This window comes from Lontra canadensis, unplaced genomic scaffold (assembly GCF_010015895.1).
Source record: "Lontra canadensis isolate GAN:19392208 unplaced genomic scaffold, GSC_riverotter_1.0 scaffold5, whole genome shotgun sequence".
Taxonomy (NCBI): Eukaryota; Metazoa; Chordata; class Mammalia; order Carnivora; family Mustelidae; genus Lontra; species Lontra canadensis.
This window is the reverse complement of record NW_022630999.1, coordinates 36931098-36946507: the sequence shown is the minus strand read 5'-3', so window position 1 is coordinate 36946507 and position 15410 is coordinate 36931098. Positions and strand designations below refer to the sequence as shown.

General features: G+C 50.2%; 1 protein-coding gene across 1 annotated transcript in view; it reads right to left on the bottom strand.

Moving 5' to 3' along the window:
* Positions 1 to 4010: 4010 nt before the first annotated feature.
* The window catches only part of NSG2 (neuronal vesicle trafficking associated 2), a 50995-nt gene continuing 39595 nt past the window's right edge, over positions 4011 to 15410 (bottom strand). Inside the window, exons 4-5 of the mRNA XM_032851841.1 lie at positions 6646 to 6756; positions 4011 to 4521 (exon numbers count right to left, since the gene is read on the bottom strand). Of these exons, the coding sequence (XP_032707732.1) occupies positions 4330 to 4521; positions 6646 to 6756 (303 nt within the window). The 3' untranslated portion in view covers positions 4011 to 4329. The remainder of the gene's footprint in view (positions 4522 to 6645; positions 6757 to 15410) is intronic.

Here is a 15410-nt window from a genome sequence, read left to right as displayed (position 1 = left end):
TGATGTGTGCTTCTTGGAAAAATGATCAGGGATTTATTTTCTTCTTCTTCTTTCTCTTCCTCCACATGACTCCCCAGTCAGATTCGAACCCGATGTCGGGGTGAGGGGAGCAGAAGAAATTGATCAACAGCAGTTCCGGCAGGTAGTTTTTCGATTTTCCAAGAAGAATGTACATCTCTCTACATACCCCCGGGCCTGATTGCCTGCTGGGATTACTCTGGTGCCATCACAGCCTCTCCCCCGCCACCCCAGATGCAGCAATGGTCTCTTCAGGTCTCTGCCTCCCCTCCCCCAAGCCTGGCCGGGAAGCCGCAGGGGCGGGCAGCAGCTCTGTCCTGGGCATGTCATCTCTGCATCCAGCTCTGGTTTGGAGGGGACCTCCCAGAGCCTGTGTGAAGAGCAGCTCTGGGCCTGTCTCCTCCGCGCTTCTGTCATGCTGGTCTCCTTACCTGGGAGTGCTGCTTTGTGGCGTCTTCTCTCCACCCTCCTGAATTCCCTCCATCAAAAATGCAAGCCGTCCTTCAAGGTCCAGTTCTAAGGCTCGTTCCTCCATGGACCCGTGGCTCACAGCCACCCTGTCACGCCCTCCCCTCCACCTCTCCTGCACACTTTCTGTCTGTCTTCTCTCCCTGTCAGCTGAAAGCCTCTCAAGAGAGCGATCCCCTGTGTCAGTGACTAGGTTAACAAGCGTGCAAAAGCCACAGACTGAGCTTTTCCCATGAACCAAGGTGCTGTTTATGTCATGATTTCCTGTCTTCCCCTGACTCTCCTTCAGCCAGCGGTATCCCTGCAAAACCCCATCCTCCAAAAACCAGAGCAGTTTTCCCCGACCAAACCCCCTCTGGTTAAACTCTTCTAGAACTAATCACCCACCCCTTGGGTCTTGTGAGAAGAGTTAGTATCCTCTTTTTTTTTTTTTCTGCTGAGAAAGGTATGACTCCACCAAGCATAGCATATGGCCCAGGGTTGCCCCTAAAAACAGAAGTATCTGTCGCCCAACACCTAGCCCCCACCGTCTCCCTCCTTTCCAGTCACATACCCATAGCCTGTTCCTTCCACAGAAAAGATGGCTTTGGTTTATTTTTTGAGGCAATGGAGTGGCAAATCCACTTATGACAGAATGTTTGAACATGTGTTCATTAAGTCTTTAGTTGACTTTGTGTAATTGAAAAAAATAGTGGGTGTCTACACGTTGGCCATATGGATCAGCCTGCCTCCACGAGCGGGCTGCCCGCCCAGATCCCTGCCCTGGCTTCACCCTGCCCTGAAGAGAGGCTGAATTCCAGGGCTCCGTGGGTGCGGGTAGGATCGTCTCATGCCAGCACTCAGCAGCGTGGGCCGCCCCAAAGGGCAGGAGCCCCACTAGCTTCCTTCTTCCCGCCAGGCATGCATGAATGGCCACAGTCCTCAGTGTAGCAATGAACTTGGAGCCTCAGCCTCCAGCTATGCCCAGAGTCAATCCCAGCCTTTCCCTCAAACATCCTATCATCTGGGTTTGAGAAGCACTGTGAAAGCAAACCATAAGCTACCAAGCAAAATGCAGGGGTGAACGGTTACTGTTAAATGGCTCCGTGGTTAGAACACTAGTCCTAAAACCTGTGGGTTGGGAGCGTGGCTCAGCCACTTCCCAACCACGTGACCTTGGGCAGGCTGCCACACTGCTCCATGCCTCCATTCCTCCATCCCAAAGTGGGGATGAGGATGACAGTGCGCTGACAGTGACGTTGGTGATGAGGCTGCTTACCTCATGGAGCTGATGGAGGGTTATATGACCCATGTAGTACCCGGCACAGAGCAAGGGGCATTCATGTGTTTGCTATTCTTTTTTGGGCCGGGTTGGGGGCAGGGGTCGGGGGGATCCAAATCACAATCCCGAGATCAAGAGTCACATGCTCTACCGACTGAGCCGGCCGGGCGTCCCACATGTTTGCTATTCTTAACATTAATCATTGATACTGAGTTTTGGCTGAGAGTGAGCTAGTTTGCTTTTATGGTAACAGTGACTTGACTTTTGGGGGAAATGAACTATAACCTTGACAAGGTGGCTCAGGGTCTTAGAGAAGAAGGCTGGGGGGGCAGGGCAAAGGAACTTCCTAAAGGACCTTCCCAAAAGACCGGGGTCCAAATCCCAGCTCATCTGCTATGGCCCTAGGGCACCTCTCCATCCCTCTGAGCCTCAGTCTCCTTATCTGTGAAATGGGGGTCAATAACGACCCCCTGCCATGGTTATAATAAACCTCAAAGCTACTTATGAAGAGGACCCCACTGATTACTCATCACCGTCCTCCTCAAGCTATTTGCTAACAGTCAATTGTGTCACACCGGTGGCGTCCTCAGACTCTTCTTTTGCCAGCATCTGTGTCCATGTCCAACTCCATCTCCAGATGTCAGGGTGGTGACTATGCCTTGTTCATCACTGAGTGCTCCGTGCCCAGCACAGCCTGGCCCTCCGCAGGCGCTCACCAGATACTCAGGGGGTCATGGCCTTGTGGCCAGATGTATCATTTCTGGGCCCACCTGCCTGAAGATGGAGGTCCCCCCACAGCCCAGTTCCAGCCGCAGCCTCACAAGACACTCTGCCCCCAGAGCCCACCCTAACCTTAGAGACAGAGATCTCTGACCCCGGCAGCATCCCACCAAGCTCACTGAGCAAAAGGTGAGGAAGGTTGCAAAGGAAGATCAAGAATTTCAGACACATCTATCTTTATTTGTTTCCTGTCAGAAAAGTTCAAGAATTACACCAAAAAATACTTCAGCCTCTGCTACCTACTGACAAAAATACACCACAAAATTATAAAGCGCTCAGCGGTTTTGCTAGGGACGATTTGTTATTCCGCTTCGGATGACAAATGAATTTACAGGTGACTCGAGGTGATGGGGTGGGAGGAGGAAAGTCAGATGATAGCGTTTGGCAGGATAGTTTGAGCTATACTAGTCTTATTACCCAGCTGTTGTGTACAATGAGTTCGGTAACATAGCAAGCCAGGAGAGAATGTCTGTTATCCGGGCTGTCGGGCTTCATGGGGAAACAGTACTACATCTCAAATAACCAACTCTCCCAGCCTGTTCTGTCCATGCAAGCCTGGAGCCACATCCTGCAGAGGGGGCCTCCCAGAAACCTTTGCCGGAGAACCAGGTGGGAGTGCCTGATCGGGGGGAGGTGGCATCCCACCACAGCGAGAGGCCTGGTTAATGCCAGACGCTGCCCCCTAGTCAGCTTCTAGAACTAGATCGGGGACTTTGGGTGCTTGTCAGACGGCTGTCAGTCCAACATGTGGGCAAAAGACGGTCACATTTTTCAGCTTCCTTTATGGGTGATTTGGGATTGTTGCAGACCCAGTCTTAAAGTCTCCCTAGCTGTCACCTGAGCTTCCCAGCTATGACCCTTATCACTACTCCTCCAATGGCTCTTAGCACTTTGGGAAACACCAAACAAACAAGACTTTTAAAATGTGGTGCCTGTGCTTCTAGCTTGGCCACATGCAATACGCCTGTCCCACGCCTTGCTTTGTCCTGCGGCCTCTTTTTCCTTCTCCCCCATCCTGCCCTGCTGTCTCTTCAACATAGGCAGCACCCGGTGTTGATCTAGACACGCAAGAGAAAGACTGAGAAAGTCTGCCTGCTGCTCAGCGTTTGACTGAACCTGTTCCTCCCCAGGCCGCAGGCGCTGGCCCAAGCCCCAGCTCAGATTCCCGTATGGTGATCTGGGCTAGCTTAGCAAAACGCACCCATGGTGAGTGCTCTTGACTTTAGGTTTTGTGAATCCCAGGCTTAACAACGCCGAAATCAGCCCTCCTCTCCAACGAGGCCAGTCCGGACTGCCTGTCTTTCCCTCCTGCAGAGCCGAGGCCCACCACGTAGCCCCAGCCTGCATCGCTCACATTCCCTGTACCTTCCAAAACCCCCACGGAGGCTACCGCTTCTCATTGAAGAAGCCCAGAGTCTGTGCTCTTCACGGCCCGCCAACATCTTCCAAATGCAGCCAGTTGAGTCCTTCTTTGTTCATTTTGTTTCCTTTTCTGTTTTTACATTTTCCTAACAAGTAATAAGCAGTGGCATTGAAAATATCTTACATGGGAACAGTCAACACGAAACATGCCTTTGTACATAATCCTGACTTGGGGACGAATCAACAATACCAAAGGACGAAAAGAAATACCAATTCAGACAACTCCAGTGCACGATAATTTCGGTGAGATCCCCCCCACCCACCCCGGCCCCGCCCCCACCCCCATATCCCGGGAGTACAGTGGTGTCTTGTAACTGGAGCTTGGCTTAGCCATCAGGGGACCCCTCGCTGGGCCCCCCATTCTGGCTGGGGGTGGGCCTCTAATGGCCCTGGGTCTTGGGCGGCTTGGGCTCATGGATGACAGCAGCCGCCGACAGCCACGGCCCGATGGCCCGAGCGGTGCTCTGCTTGGCCACACTGTAGTGGCTGATGACCGTGTAGAAGCGGCTTCTGGAGTTGGGGTCCTGGGATGAGTAGTAAGCATCCAGGGAGGCCGGGATGCAGCGCTTGTGCTGAGGACGAGAGAGACAGAGTCAGGGGGAGCTCAGCGGACTGCTTCCAACCCACCCTGCCCCATGGCCACTCCATCTGGGGGCCTCAGCCACAAGAGGCTCTGAACCAGAGGGTAGGGGATGTCACCTGGCCTGGGCCTGGCCCTCAGCGCTCTTTCCCCAACATCATCACCATCACCGCCTCAAAGCTGCTGCCTACTCGAAACCAGAAAAAATAAACCCTAGGCTAGACTGGTGGTTGCTAGAGGCGGGGGCGTGGGGGGATGAAGATGGTGGAAGTGGTTAAAAGGCACAGACTTCCAGAGATAAAATAAATAAGCTTTGGGGATGTCATGGACAATGGTGACTATAGTTAAGGACACTGTATTGTATATTTAAACGTTGCTAAGAGAGTTGATCTTAAGAATTCTTATCATAAGAAAAAAATTTTTTTTGTAACCATGTGGTGATGGATGTTACCTAGACTTACATTTAAACATATATGCAAATAATCAAATCATCACATTGATTCTTGAAACTAACATGTTTATATGTCAATTATCCCTCCATTTACAAAAAAGAGAGAAAGAAACCTGAGGTTGATACTAATCCACAGTCCTCTGCTCAGTGACTATGAGGCTGTAGAGGGCACTCCTGACCCCCCATCCCTCCCACCCCCCCCCAGACCTCTTGATCCGGCTCATTCACCCCTCCCCCAGCTGCTTCTCTGGGCCATTGCTGCAGCCTATGGCTGTCTGTTTTTGTTTTTTGTTTTTTTGTTTTTTTTTATTTGTAACTCTTCTGATCAAAATCTTTGGTTCCCAACAAACATTGTTAGAATTGCTATATGCGTTATCCTACAACATACATCAAATGGTCACAAAATAACATGAATATTATGACCAACAGTTAGATTGTTGAATCAACTTTAAGATTCCTCTTTCTAAATCCTTAGAATATATTCTACGTGCGTGAACAGTCAATGCACTCTGCTCATTTGGAATATTTATTTTCTTTGTACGCCGACATCCCCAAATTATACAGAGCAAGGTTCTTTGTCAAGCTTGTTTTTAATTTTCAGGAATGACTTGTGGTTATTTATTATTTAGATATGCCAGACATTTACAGATACCAAGGACAAATGGATAGCGAGAGGTCTCCAGAGAAGCCTTGCTCTTCTTCCCCGTCTCCCCTACTCCTTTCCTTCCTCCCCCACCCCCACTGAGTATCAATTTTCCTAGCTTTTTCATTGATCTTTCTAGAATTTTTCCTGAAAATAGAAACAAATATCCCTCCCCCTCCGAGCCCTTTCCTCACACAAGGGAAGCATTTTTTTCCTCTTCATTATTAACCTGGAGGATAATCCAGGCTCGGTTCTAGAGACCTTCCCCACCCATTTTCACAGCTGCCCAGAAATCCCTTGTGTGAACACATCATCATCCATTGTCCCCATCATCAACTGTCCCCTCTTGAGAGTTGTTGCTTCTTTGAGAACCTCAGCTTTTAACTACCAGGAATGGAGTCTGAGGAAGCCACATAGCAGAACTGAAGGACGCGTGTTTCTAAGACAGAACACCCCCCATTTAACTCCCTCACTTGACAATGTAATGTGCTGATTTGGAAAACTCTCTCATCCAAACGTTCTTCCCCTGTTTCCTCACATGTAAAATGGGGACAATAAAACCTTTTTTTCAAAATGTGTGTACAGCTTGGTTGAGATAATGTTTATGAAAATATCTAGAAAAGGTTGTGACTTTTAATAGGTGCTCAGTAAATGAACCGCTCCTGCCACAGGAACTGGGAATCAGACATCAAACCAGGAAGACAGGTGCCAAGGCAGAGGTTTCTGGATGGACCAGCCCCTCTCGGGTGGAAGCGAGCTCTCCCTGACCGCTGACCTCCAACCTGAAGCGGGACCCCCTCCTACTCCAGACTCCGGAGAGCACCATCTGGGAGGAAGAACTTTACTGCCTACTGGAAGGAAATGAAATCCTTCGTGAAACCCTTGCCAGACACATACCACATTCTCAATAGTCTGCAGGGAGGTTGCCCGAGTTTGGAGGCCAATGAAAAGAAGACATTGATAAACCCTTTAATTGAGGTTGGCAGTCACCTGGGGCCACTCACCTGCCAGAAACCCCTTACCTTATAGACAAATCCCTCTGGGCAGCTGTGGTCATAGGTGAAGGCTTTGTAAACCACCAGGAACACGATGCAGGCGAGGAAAGCAAGGGCCAGGCTGACGAGAATGGTGACCTAGAGGGAAACAACGCTGACAGTCATCCAGCCTCGGCCCTACCTGCCTTCAGCCCGGCACACAGGCAGCCTTCGAATCCTGGAGCTGGTGGGCAACACGGTGTGTCAGAAAGAGCAGCAGCAGCCTGCGGCCCGAAGACTGGCTCTGCCTCGCTCTGTCACTTACTCGTGGTATGACCTGGAACAAACTGCCTGTACTCTTTGGGCCTCAGTTTCCCTCTTCTACTAGATACTTTCTGAAGCTCTTTCTTGGCACCAAGGTGTGATTTCCCCCCTCATTTACTTTTCCTGTTTTTGTTTTTCATGTTTCCTATTTGTGTTTGTGCACCTGAGCAGGGGGTGAAGGAATGTGTGTGGGGGGCATCACTAATCCACCTGTCACTTCTGGTGCTTCTGCCCTCCATCACCACTGTCCTCCTCAGCACTACTGGATTCCAACCTCAGATACACCTGCCCCTTTCACCCCCACTGGGACATGCAGTAGGCACCTTAGAAACATCAACTGAACTAATCCCCTGCTCCTCACCGTCCCACATCTGTTGTGCCTACATTTTCCCCCAAGTCCACCTTTACAGTCACTCAGGTCAAACATCTTGGAGTCATCCTTTTTTTAAAAAATTTTTTATTTTTGTTTATTTGAGAGAGTGAGAGAGAGCAAGCTGGAGTAGGGGAAGAGGAAGACAGAGAGGGAGAAGCAGGCTCTCTGCTGAGCAAGGACCCTATGCGGAACTTGATCCCAGGACCCTGGGATCATGACCTGAGCAGAAGGTAGAGGCTTAACCTTCTGAGCCACCCAGGCACCCCTTGGAGTCATCCTCAACTCTTTTTCCCATATTCTACATCCAGGCCTCCATAGAAGCTATGGTTTCTGTCTTTGAAAATACCCCATAGTCTGATGGCTTCTGACCTCCCGGTTGTCTCCAGCCCGGCCGAGTCATCGGCACCTCTCACCTGCAGTCCCCAAGCAGCCTCTGACTAGCAACCTTCTTGCCCCCTATGATGCGGTGCCTGCAGCAACCAGGGAGGTCCTTTCAAAATCTAAGTCAAGGCACGTCTCTTGCCTGCTCAGAAGCATCTAATGGTCTCCGAATTGCTCACAGTGAAAGCCCAGCTCCTAACCATTACCCACGAGCAAACTTTAAAAAAATAATACAAGACTCAACAGACAGGATTCACCAGAAAGGAGTAGATGGTTAATTTCAAAGGCGTGTCCAGGCTTGCACCGGCCCCATCCCACACCCCGTGTACAAAGAGGTAGGGCAATCCCCATAACATGGGGCACCTAGTGTTACACACAGATTTTTTTTCATGCTATTTTTGAAAAGCAGGTAGCTGTTTGAGACAGTTGGCCCAGAAACATGGCAGAATTCTCCTCATGGAGAGGAGGTTTCTTTTGTTTCAGAAAAAAAATAGAATCAACCTTGGGTGTCCACATCCCATCTCCTTCCCACCCCAGGTTGTGGTTTATAAGGACCAGAAAACACAGAAGTTTATGTTGCTCCAAATGAACAGAGTTGTTTGCTGGCAGCTTTAAATACTGGGTGGGAGGCATTTGAAAAGGACAAGAAGAAGATGGAAATAGGAGGTGTCCGTCCAAACCTGATGGGCAGACCCCCTCCATTAGAAATACTGTGTGCCATGTGTATGAAGTTTTAGGACAGTCTGCTATTATGATAGAAGAAAATATATATTTGGGTCTTGTTCCCAATTCCTGGCACAGAACTCCTAAAACCCTTATAATTTCCTAAATAATAGGAGTACTAGAAGGATCTTTTGCTCTAATATTTGGGTTTTGTGCCCGGTTCCTGAAATAGCCCAGATCCATAAAGACGAAAGAAGTGTTTTTTATTATTCATAACGAGCCCCTTCCAACCATACTTGAGTTTACGTTAATAATGTGACTTTCGGAAAGCCTCTAAGGAGGGGGGCCAGTTGTGGGGGCTGGGAGGCCAGCCATGGGATTAAAGGGTTGGAACTTTCCATCCCACCCCCTCACCCACAGGGAGGGGAGAGATTGAGTTCAATCACTAATGGCCAGTGATTTCATCAATCATGCCTATGTAATGAAGCCTCCATAAAAATCTTAACTGAAGGGATTTAGAGAGTTTCCAGATTGGTGAACAAGAACATGTCCATATGCTAGGAGTATGGCTTACCCCATTATGCTACACGGGGCCAGAAGCCCCAGTGCCCAGGACCTGTCCACACTTCTCCCTGCGTATGCCCTCAGGGGGCTGTTCATTTGTATCCTTTGTAATAAATCAGTAAGATTAAGTAAAGTGCTTTCCTGAGTTCTATGAGCTGTTCTAGCAAACTATTAATACTGAGGGGGAGGGGCAGGAATTGCCAGTGACTGGCCAGTGGTCACGAGCATAGATGCAGCCCGGGACTTGAGACTGGCATCTGAATTGGGGCAGCCTGTGGGATGGACCCCTTCCCTGGGAGGTGTGAGCTAGCTCCAGCAGCTAGTGCCAGGGGTGAGTTAAATTATAGAACATCTAGTCACCATCCATTGAGAAAATTGGAGAATTACCTGATGCAGGGAAAACCTTGCACATTTGATATCGTAAGTGTTGTGGAAGGATGGAGAAAAAGCAGTTTTTCCTTTCAGATGGCGACACACAAAATTCACATCTAAACTCTTGTCAGCACAGTGGGCTGTCTGCCCCCTTCATTTGCACACTAATCCCTCGGCTGCAGTCTGTTGCACAAGCACCAGCCTCCTGCCCAAGATTGGGGTGCGGGTAGGGTGGGGTGAGGCAGTGCAGAGAGGGGACTGGAATCACCCAGGTAGGATGTAGAGAGAGTTGGAGATGTCAGTGGAGGCTGGAAGCTGGAGCAAGAGATGACCCACATATGCCTACACCCCCTTAGGGACCCTGAAGATAGTAGTTGATTAGTACAGGGAAGGGGACCACCACAGCCCACAGGCTAATGCTAAGGACCTAAGAATACCAGTCAGTAGATGTTTGGAGTATAGATGTAAAGAATTGTAAATACCCAGATTTCCCCATAACGAAGGGCAGAAACAATACAAATGTCCATGGACTAATAAATGAGTCAACACACTGTCCAGCCATATAATAGAACATTATTTATCTGTGAAAAGGAACGAAGTACTAGTAGATACTACAAAGGCCGATGGACCCTGCAAACACACTAAGTGGAAGACGCCAGACATAGAAGGCCACATATTATATGACTCCATTTATAGAAACATCCAGAATAGGTCAGTTCTTAGAGAGAATGCAGAGTGGTGGTTGCCAGGGGCTGGGGGTAAGCGGAAGGAGAACAGAGTTTCCTTTTGGGGCAAGGGCAATGTTCTGGAACTAGGTAGAAGTGGTACTTGCACAATGTTGTGAATGCAATAAATGGCACTCAAGTTTTCACTTCAGTTAATTTGATACGTGAATATTATCTGCATTTTTAAAAAAATGCCCAGAACCCAGGTTGATTCTTTCCATCAAAAGGACCTTGAAGTCCTGCTGGCATGCCGTCCCCAGAGCCATGCGTGGGACCAAGACACAGACACGCTTACAGGTGCAGCCGCAGACAAAGGATGGCTGCGGAACTCACGTGTGCCAAGGAGAGAGCAGAGACCCACAGCCCCCGGTCTGCCACTACCGCCAGCCTCGTGCAGGGTCCAGGGCAGCCCCACAGAGAGCCCCCATTCTAATGTGATCTGACGAAACAGAGACCCAGTCTCTGGGCTGACCGAGCATGGGCGTCCCCGGGAAAGCAGCAGGTTGATGAAGAGGAGGCGGCCCTGGGAGCCAGGGCAGGGCCCAGTACACCACTCTTTAGGGAGCAGTGGGGGGAGGGGCTCTTCCCTTCCTAACAGCTCTGAGTTAAGGCCTGTTAAGCCCCCACCGAGGAGGGGCAGGATTTGATCCACCTCAGTGCTCCCAGACCTTGATAGGTAAGCCCAGTAAATGTTTCTGGAACAAAGAAAGGGAGAGAGGGAGGGAAGGAGACAGGGAGGGAGGGAAGATTCTATAGGATTCAGTGCTGATGCCAAGATTGCTACTGCCCAGTGGATTCTCATTTACTGGGTCAGGGATGGTAGGTCCGGGGCATGGGCAGTCTTATGAACTCTCTGGGTGATTGTAACATCCAACAAAGGACAAGGACCTCTACTCTAGGATGACTAGGCGTGAGTGGTTCTCAAGCTGGCTACACATTCTTAGAGTCACCTGGACAGCATTTTAAATAATCCTAATGTTCTGCACCTGCCCTAGACCCACTACAGCAGAACCTCCAATGGTAGGGTTCAAGCCCCAAGGTGGCTGTCATGTGCCCACAGGGTTGAGAAGACTGTGACACATAGATGGTGGGCAGGGTGCCCTGTACTACCGCCAGAGACCAGAGTCTGGTGCTGAGAGGGGTGATGGGAGTGCAGCCACTGAGGGATTTTGCTGAGCCAAGCTAAAGAGACCTGGAACGAGGCCGAGCAGAGGCCATTTCAAGGGAAGGAGGCTTTGTCTCCCTGTCCTGAATCTTGATGACTTCTGCAGCTAAGACCTAAGACCCTGTGGAGGTCAGAGAATATGGGGCTGTGAGTCAAGCCCAGGCCCTCCCTGAAGCCTCACGGCCTATAGGGTGAGGTGTGGCTGGACAGATGGATATGGGTACATGCTCACCAGGGATAACACCGTGACTGAGGGCATTGGCTCAGGGGACTGCTGGGCCTAAGGTCGGTAGGGTACCACAGAAGTTCTCCTCGGGGAGGTAATGTTAGAAGTGACTTTGGGGAAGAAAACAGAATAGGGAAGGAAGAAGGTTCTGGGCAGAGAAGTCATGTCTGCCGTGGACAGGAAGCTGGGGCTGTTCTGGAAACATCATACGGTTTGACATGGCTGGCCCAGAGGGTATGAGTGAGGGAGAGAGAGGTCTGGGGAAGTAGGTAGGTGGCAAGGAAAGACCAGGCTACAACTTGGACTTTATCTCCAGGGAAATAGGGAGCCTCTGAAGGTTTTAAGGAGGGAAGTGACGGGATACAAACTATGTTTTGGAGAGATGTCTTGGAGGCAAGGTAGAGGCAGGTTTGCAGGGGCATGGCTGGAGGGAGAGAGGCCAGTGGGGAGGCTGAGGCACCAGGGCGTGCCCCAAATGCAGAGGCTGGACATGGGGCCCTGAGGGTGGAAGGGGTGCACTGTATGAGAAGTGCCTAGGAGGTGAGCAGGGTGATGTGAGAGGGGAGGAGCAAGGGGCTGACCCTGGGGACGACGGGGGACTTTTGGGCTGGTCTGGATTCTTGTGCATGGCTTTGTTTGTTGGAAGGGTCCCCAGAGAGGACCCCAGCAAGAAGCTCCCACTTCCCCCAAAGAGTGCCTCACATGGGGAAGCTTGGCTGCACATCCATAATGACAGACTCAGTTTGCATAACCTCAGAGAGGTCCTATGGCCTTCAGCTTCTCTTCCTGATGTAACAATATGCAACTAGAAATAAATCTCGTTCGAGGTTCGGGTTTCCTGAGAGGTGCAGTCCTCCCTGCTGGGCATGGTCTCTGCTCCCCGTTTCCAGGCGCCTCCTACCCGCCAACACGTTCATCAGAGCAACCACTCAGCACGGACTGATGAAGGGCCTATCACGAGCCAGATGCTGCCTGACAGTCATCACCTCAGGACTTTATGGCAGAGACAGGGTCAGACGCGGAACAAGCATGTCACCAAGAAATAATTCTAAAACAAGCCCCATGCGGGATCTGGAATGGTACATAGCAGGGATAGGGTGGTCCAGGGAGCCCCGCATAAGAAGACTCTGGCCAGAGCCGTCCAGGATGAGGTACCAGCCCAGAGACCCATTAAGGGAGTAGCTGGGTCCTAGGGGGTCTGGAAGGAGCAGGGGAGCTGAAACTGGGGACAAGGGGAGAGAACACTGAGATGAGATGCCACAGGGCTTTGAGACCAAGGTCACCTTTGTCCTGCTCAGGAGAGCAACTTCCCACAATATCGATCCCATATTTCAGGTAATGTCCTTCTCAGCCTGGCCTGTCTCTGCCACCTCCAGCCATGCAGGCTGCCATTTCCTGGCTCGCATGGTCCCCTCCAGACACGCGCAGCCCACTGAGCCCTCCTGCACTCGTGCATCTCAACCTGGAATTCCCATGTGTCCTCCCTCATCACAGAGAATGGTCCTCAGCCTTCTGGTCCAGCCTGCTATGCCTTCCCTGCCTGGCTCTGTACCAGGACCTGCGCTGGCCACCTGAAGGCATTCCTTCTGTTGTGGTGACCTCTTCATACCCTTGAACCCTCCCTTCCCCAGGGAGTGCCTTGGGCAGCGAGCATTTCTCACCATCTACTCTGTGCCCGGCACCATGACTCCCACAGAGAAGCATGTACTCCCAAAGCTCTAACCCCTCTGGAAGACTGCCATTTTTTCTCAACATATGTTCCTCTTATGCACCCTTTCCTCTCTTAGTGAACTCTTAGGCATGCTTCAAAACCCAGCTCACAGCATGTGGCCTTCCCTGGCGAGCTTTCCCTTGCCTACTTGTGCTCTCATCACACTTTCTTTCCTCTACCACTTAGCACTTGGCCCCATACCAGGACTCTTCATCCTATCATGTGTGTCATGGGACAGGGGCCATATCTCGTTTGCCTCTGTGGACCCAGCTTCTGGCTCACGGGCTGGCACTGGGTAGAGGGGATGCTAACACAAATTCCACATTCCCTACTCCTCACCCCCTTTCTCCTCTTTGGCACAAAGCACTACCAGTAGCGAATTTTCAGGGCCCTTTGTAACTGTTTCACTGCCTTGCAGGTTGACTGGATAAAATCACTGCATAAAGTCATCTGAGAAGTTCATCTGACGCTGGAAGAATTATTAGTTGCCTCTGGAGCAAACTCCTGGTCTGTCTCCTGTGGCCGTCAAAGATGAGAGCTTCTCTCTGACGGCTGGGAGGACTGGGCCCCACCATTCCGGGCACTGCCATGAAGTTCTGTGCAGCCGTGGTGACCCCATTCCAAAAGGGCTCTCAGCCTGCATCTGCCTCCAATGAGCTGTGTGACCTTGGGCAGGATGAACCCATTTCCTTATCTGTGAAATGGGGGCAAAACTCCCACCCTACAAGACTGCTGTGAGGATTTGTTGAGATATTGTCTGCGAAAGTGCCTGGTGTTGTCCTGGTGCACGGGCTCAGCCAATAGTAGCCGTCATTTACTGACTGTTCTGGAACGTACAGGGTACTGTGTCTAGCACATTATACATATCATCTTTTTAAAATCTTTCATGGGAAACCTGTAAACCCAGTTATGATCCCCATTTTATAGCTGTGCAAACAGAAGTGTAGAGGCACCAAGTAGCCTGCCCAAGGCTTCCTGGTAATCGAAGCAGCAGAGCTTGAGGGAAACTTTGGAATATCTGATTCCAAAGTTCTCAACCCTGACCACTACCTTAAACAGAATTTTGGTAAACATTTCTCTGTGCTGCTGCTGCCTTTGCTTGCAATAATGCAATGAAAGAAGACAATCTGTACTATTAACTTATTCAAGGGGGTATGTCACCTGGATGTGGAAATCCCAGGAGTTAGGAAGACAGAGGAGAAGAACAAAAGCCTCCCGCTGTCTGCTGAGCCAAGACACTGATCTAGGACCCTCATTATGGCAAGAAATGTGAATTTCATTCACATTCGTGTACTGCAGCCTTGCGGCATCACAGTGCCCAGGAAACCAGCCTTTTTATGAAGAATGCAAACCCTGGAAACCTCAAAGCAATGGAACCACTCACATCGGGGAAATTAAACTTTGTGGGAAGATAAAAACAGAGCTACCCGACAGACATTCATCTTTTGTATGTGACAGCTGGAACCTCCAGAGACAAAATTAGGCCACCCAGTGCCTTGCTCCTGGCTTGTCCCAAAGATCCTGACAATAGGGCTTGAGTGGCAAGTGCAAGGGGATGGCAAATTCTCCATAAACCCTGCCTCAGTGACATCCTGATTTTTCTGGCCCTGGCCCTAGCACCAAGCACTTAATGGAGTAGAGCTTTCGAGCCAGAATGTCTAGAAGGAAAGCCCAGTTCCATCACTAACTTGCTATGTGACCTGGGTGAGCTGCTTGGCCTTTGGAATCCCTGACCAATCTCTAAAATGAGAGAGACACTGATAGCTACTAGGACAGAACGTGACAATGCATGAAGCCTTCAGGCTAGGCCCAGCCCGTGGTAATGACCTTAGTTGGCACCTCTGGAGCACATTCATGGGTCACATCACTTCATGTCCTTGAAACTCCGTGTGGAAGGTACTAACCATGTGCCCATTTTACAGATGGCCATGACTGGACATGTATGAAGGCAGAGTGACGATTTAAACTCAGGTCTAACTCAGAAATACAGCTGCCTCACCATATGTTATCCTGCTGATAGATCTATAGCTGTGTTAGAGTTTATTTTTATCCAGAGTGAGCTGCACCATTATAATAAGAACAACATTGGAAATCCAAGAGGAAAACACCCATTACAATCCTGCCATCGTCTCGAGTCTGTTTTTACACACTTTCTATTTATTCTTATCCACGTGCATCCCCGCATAAATTCTGATTCCTTCCGCTTCTTTCCATTTTACCCATTCGTGGCCCATCCTGCTCTCTACGATCACAGAGAAAGTATCCCACATACCAAGTCTGGCCCCTCTCAGCCCTGGACAGACCTCCAC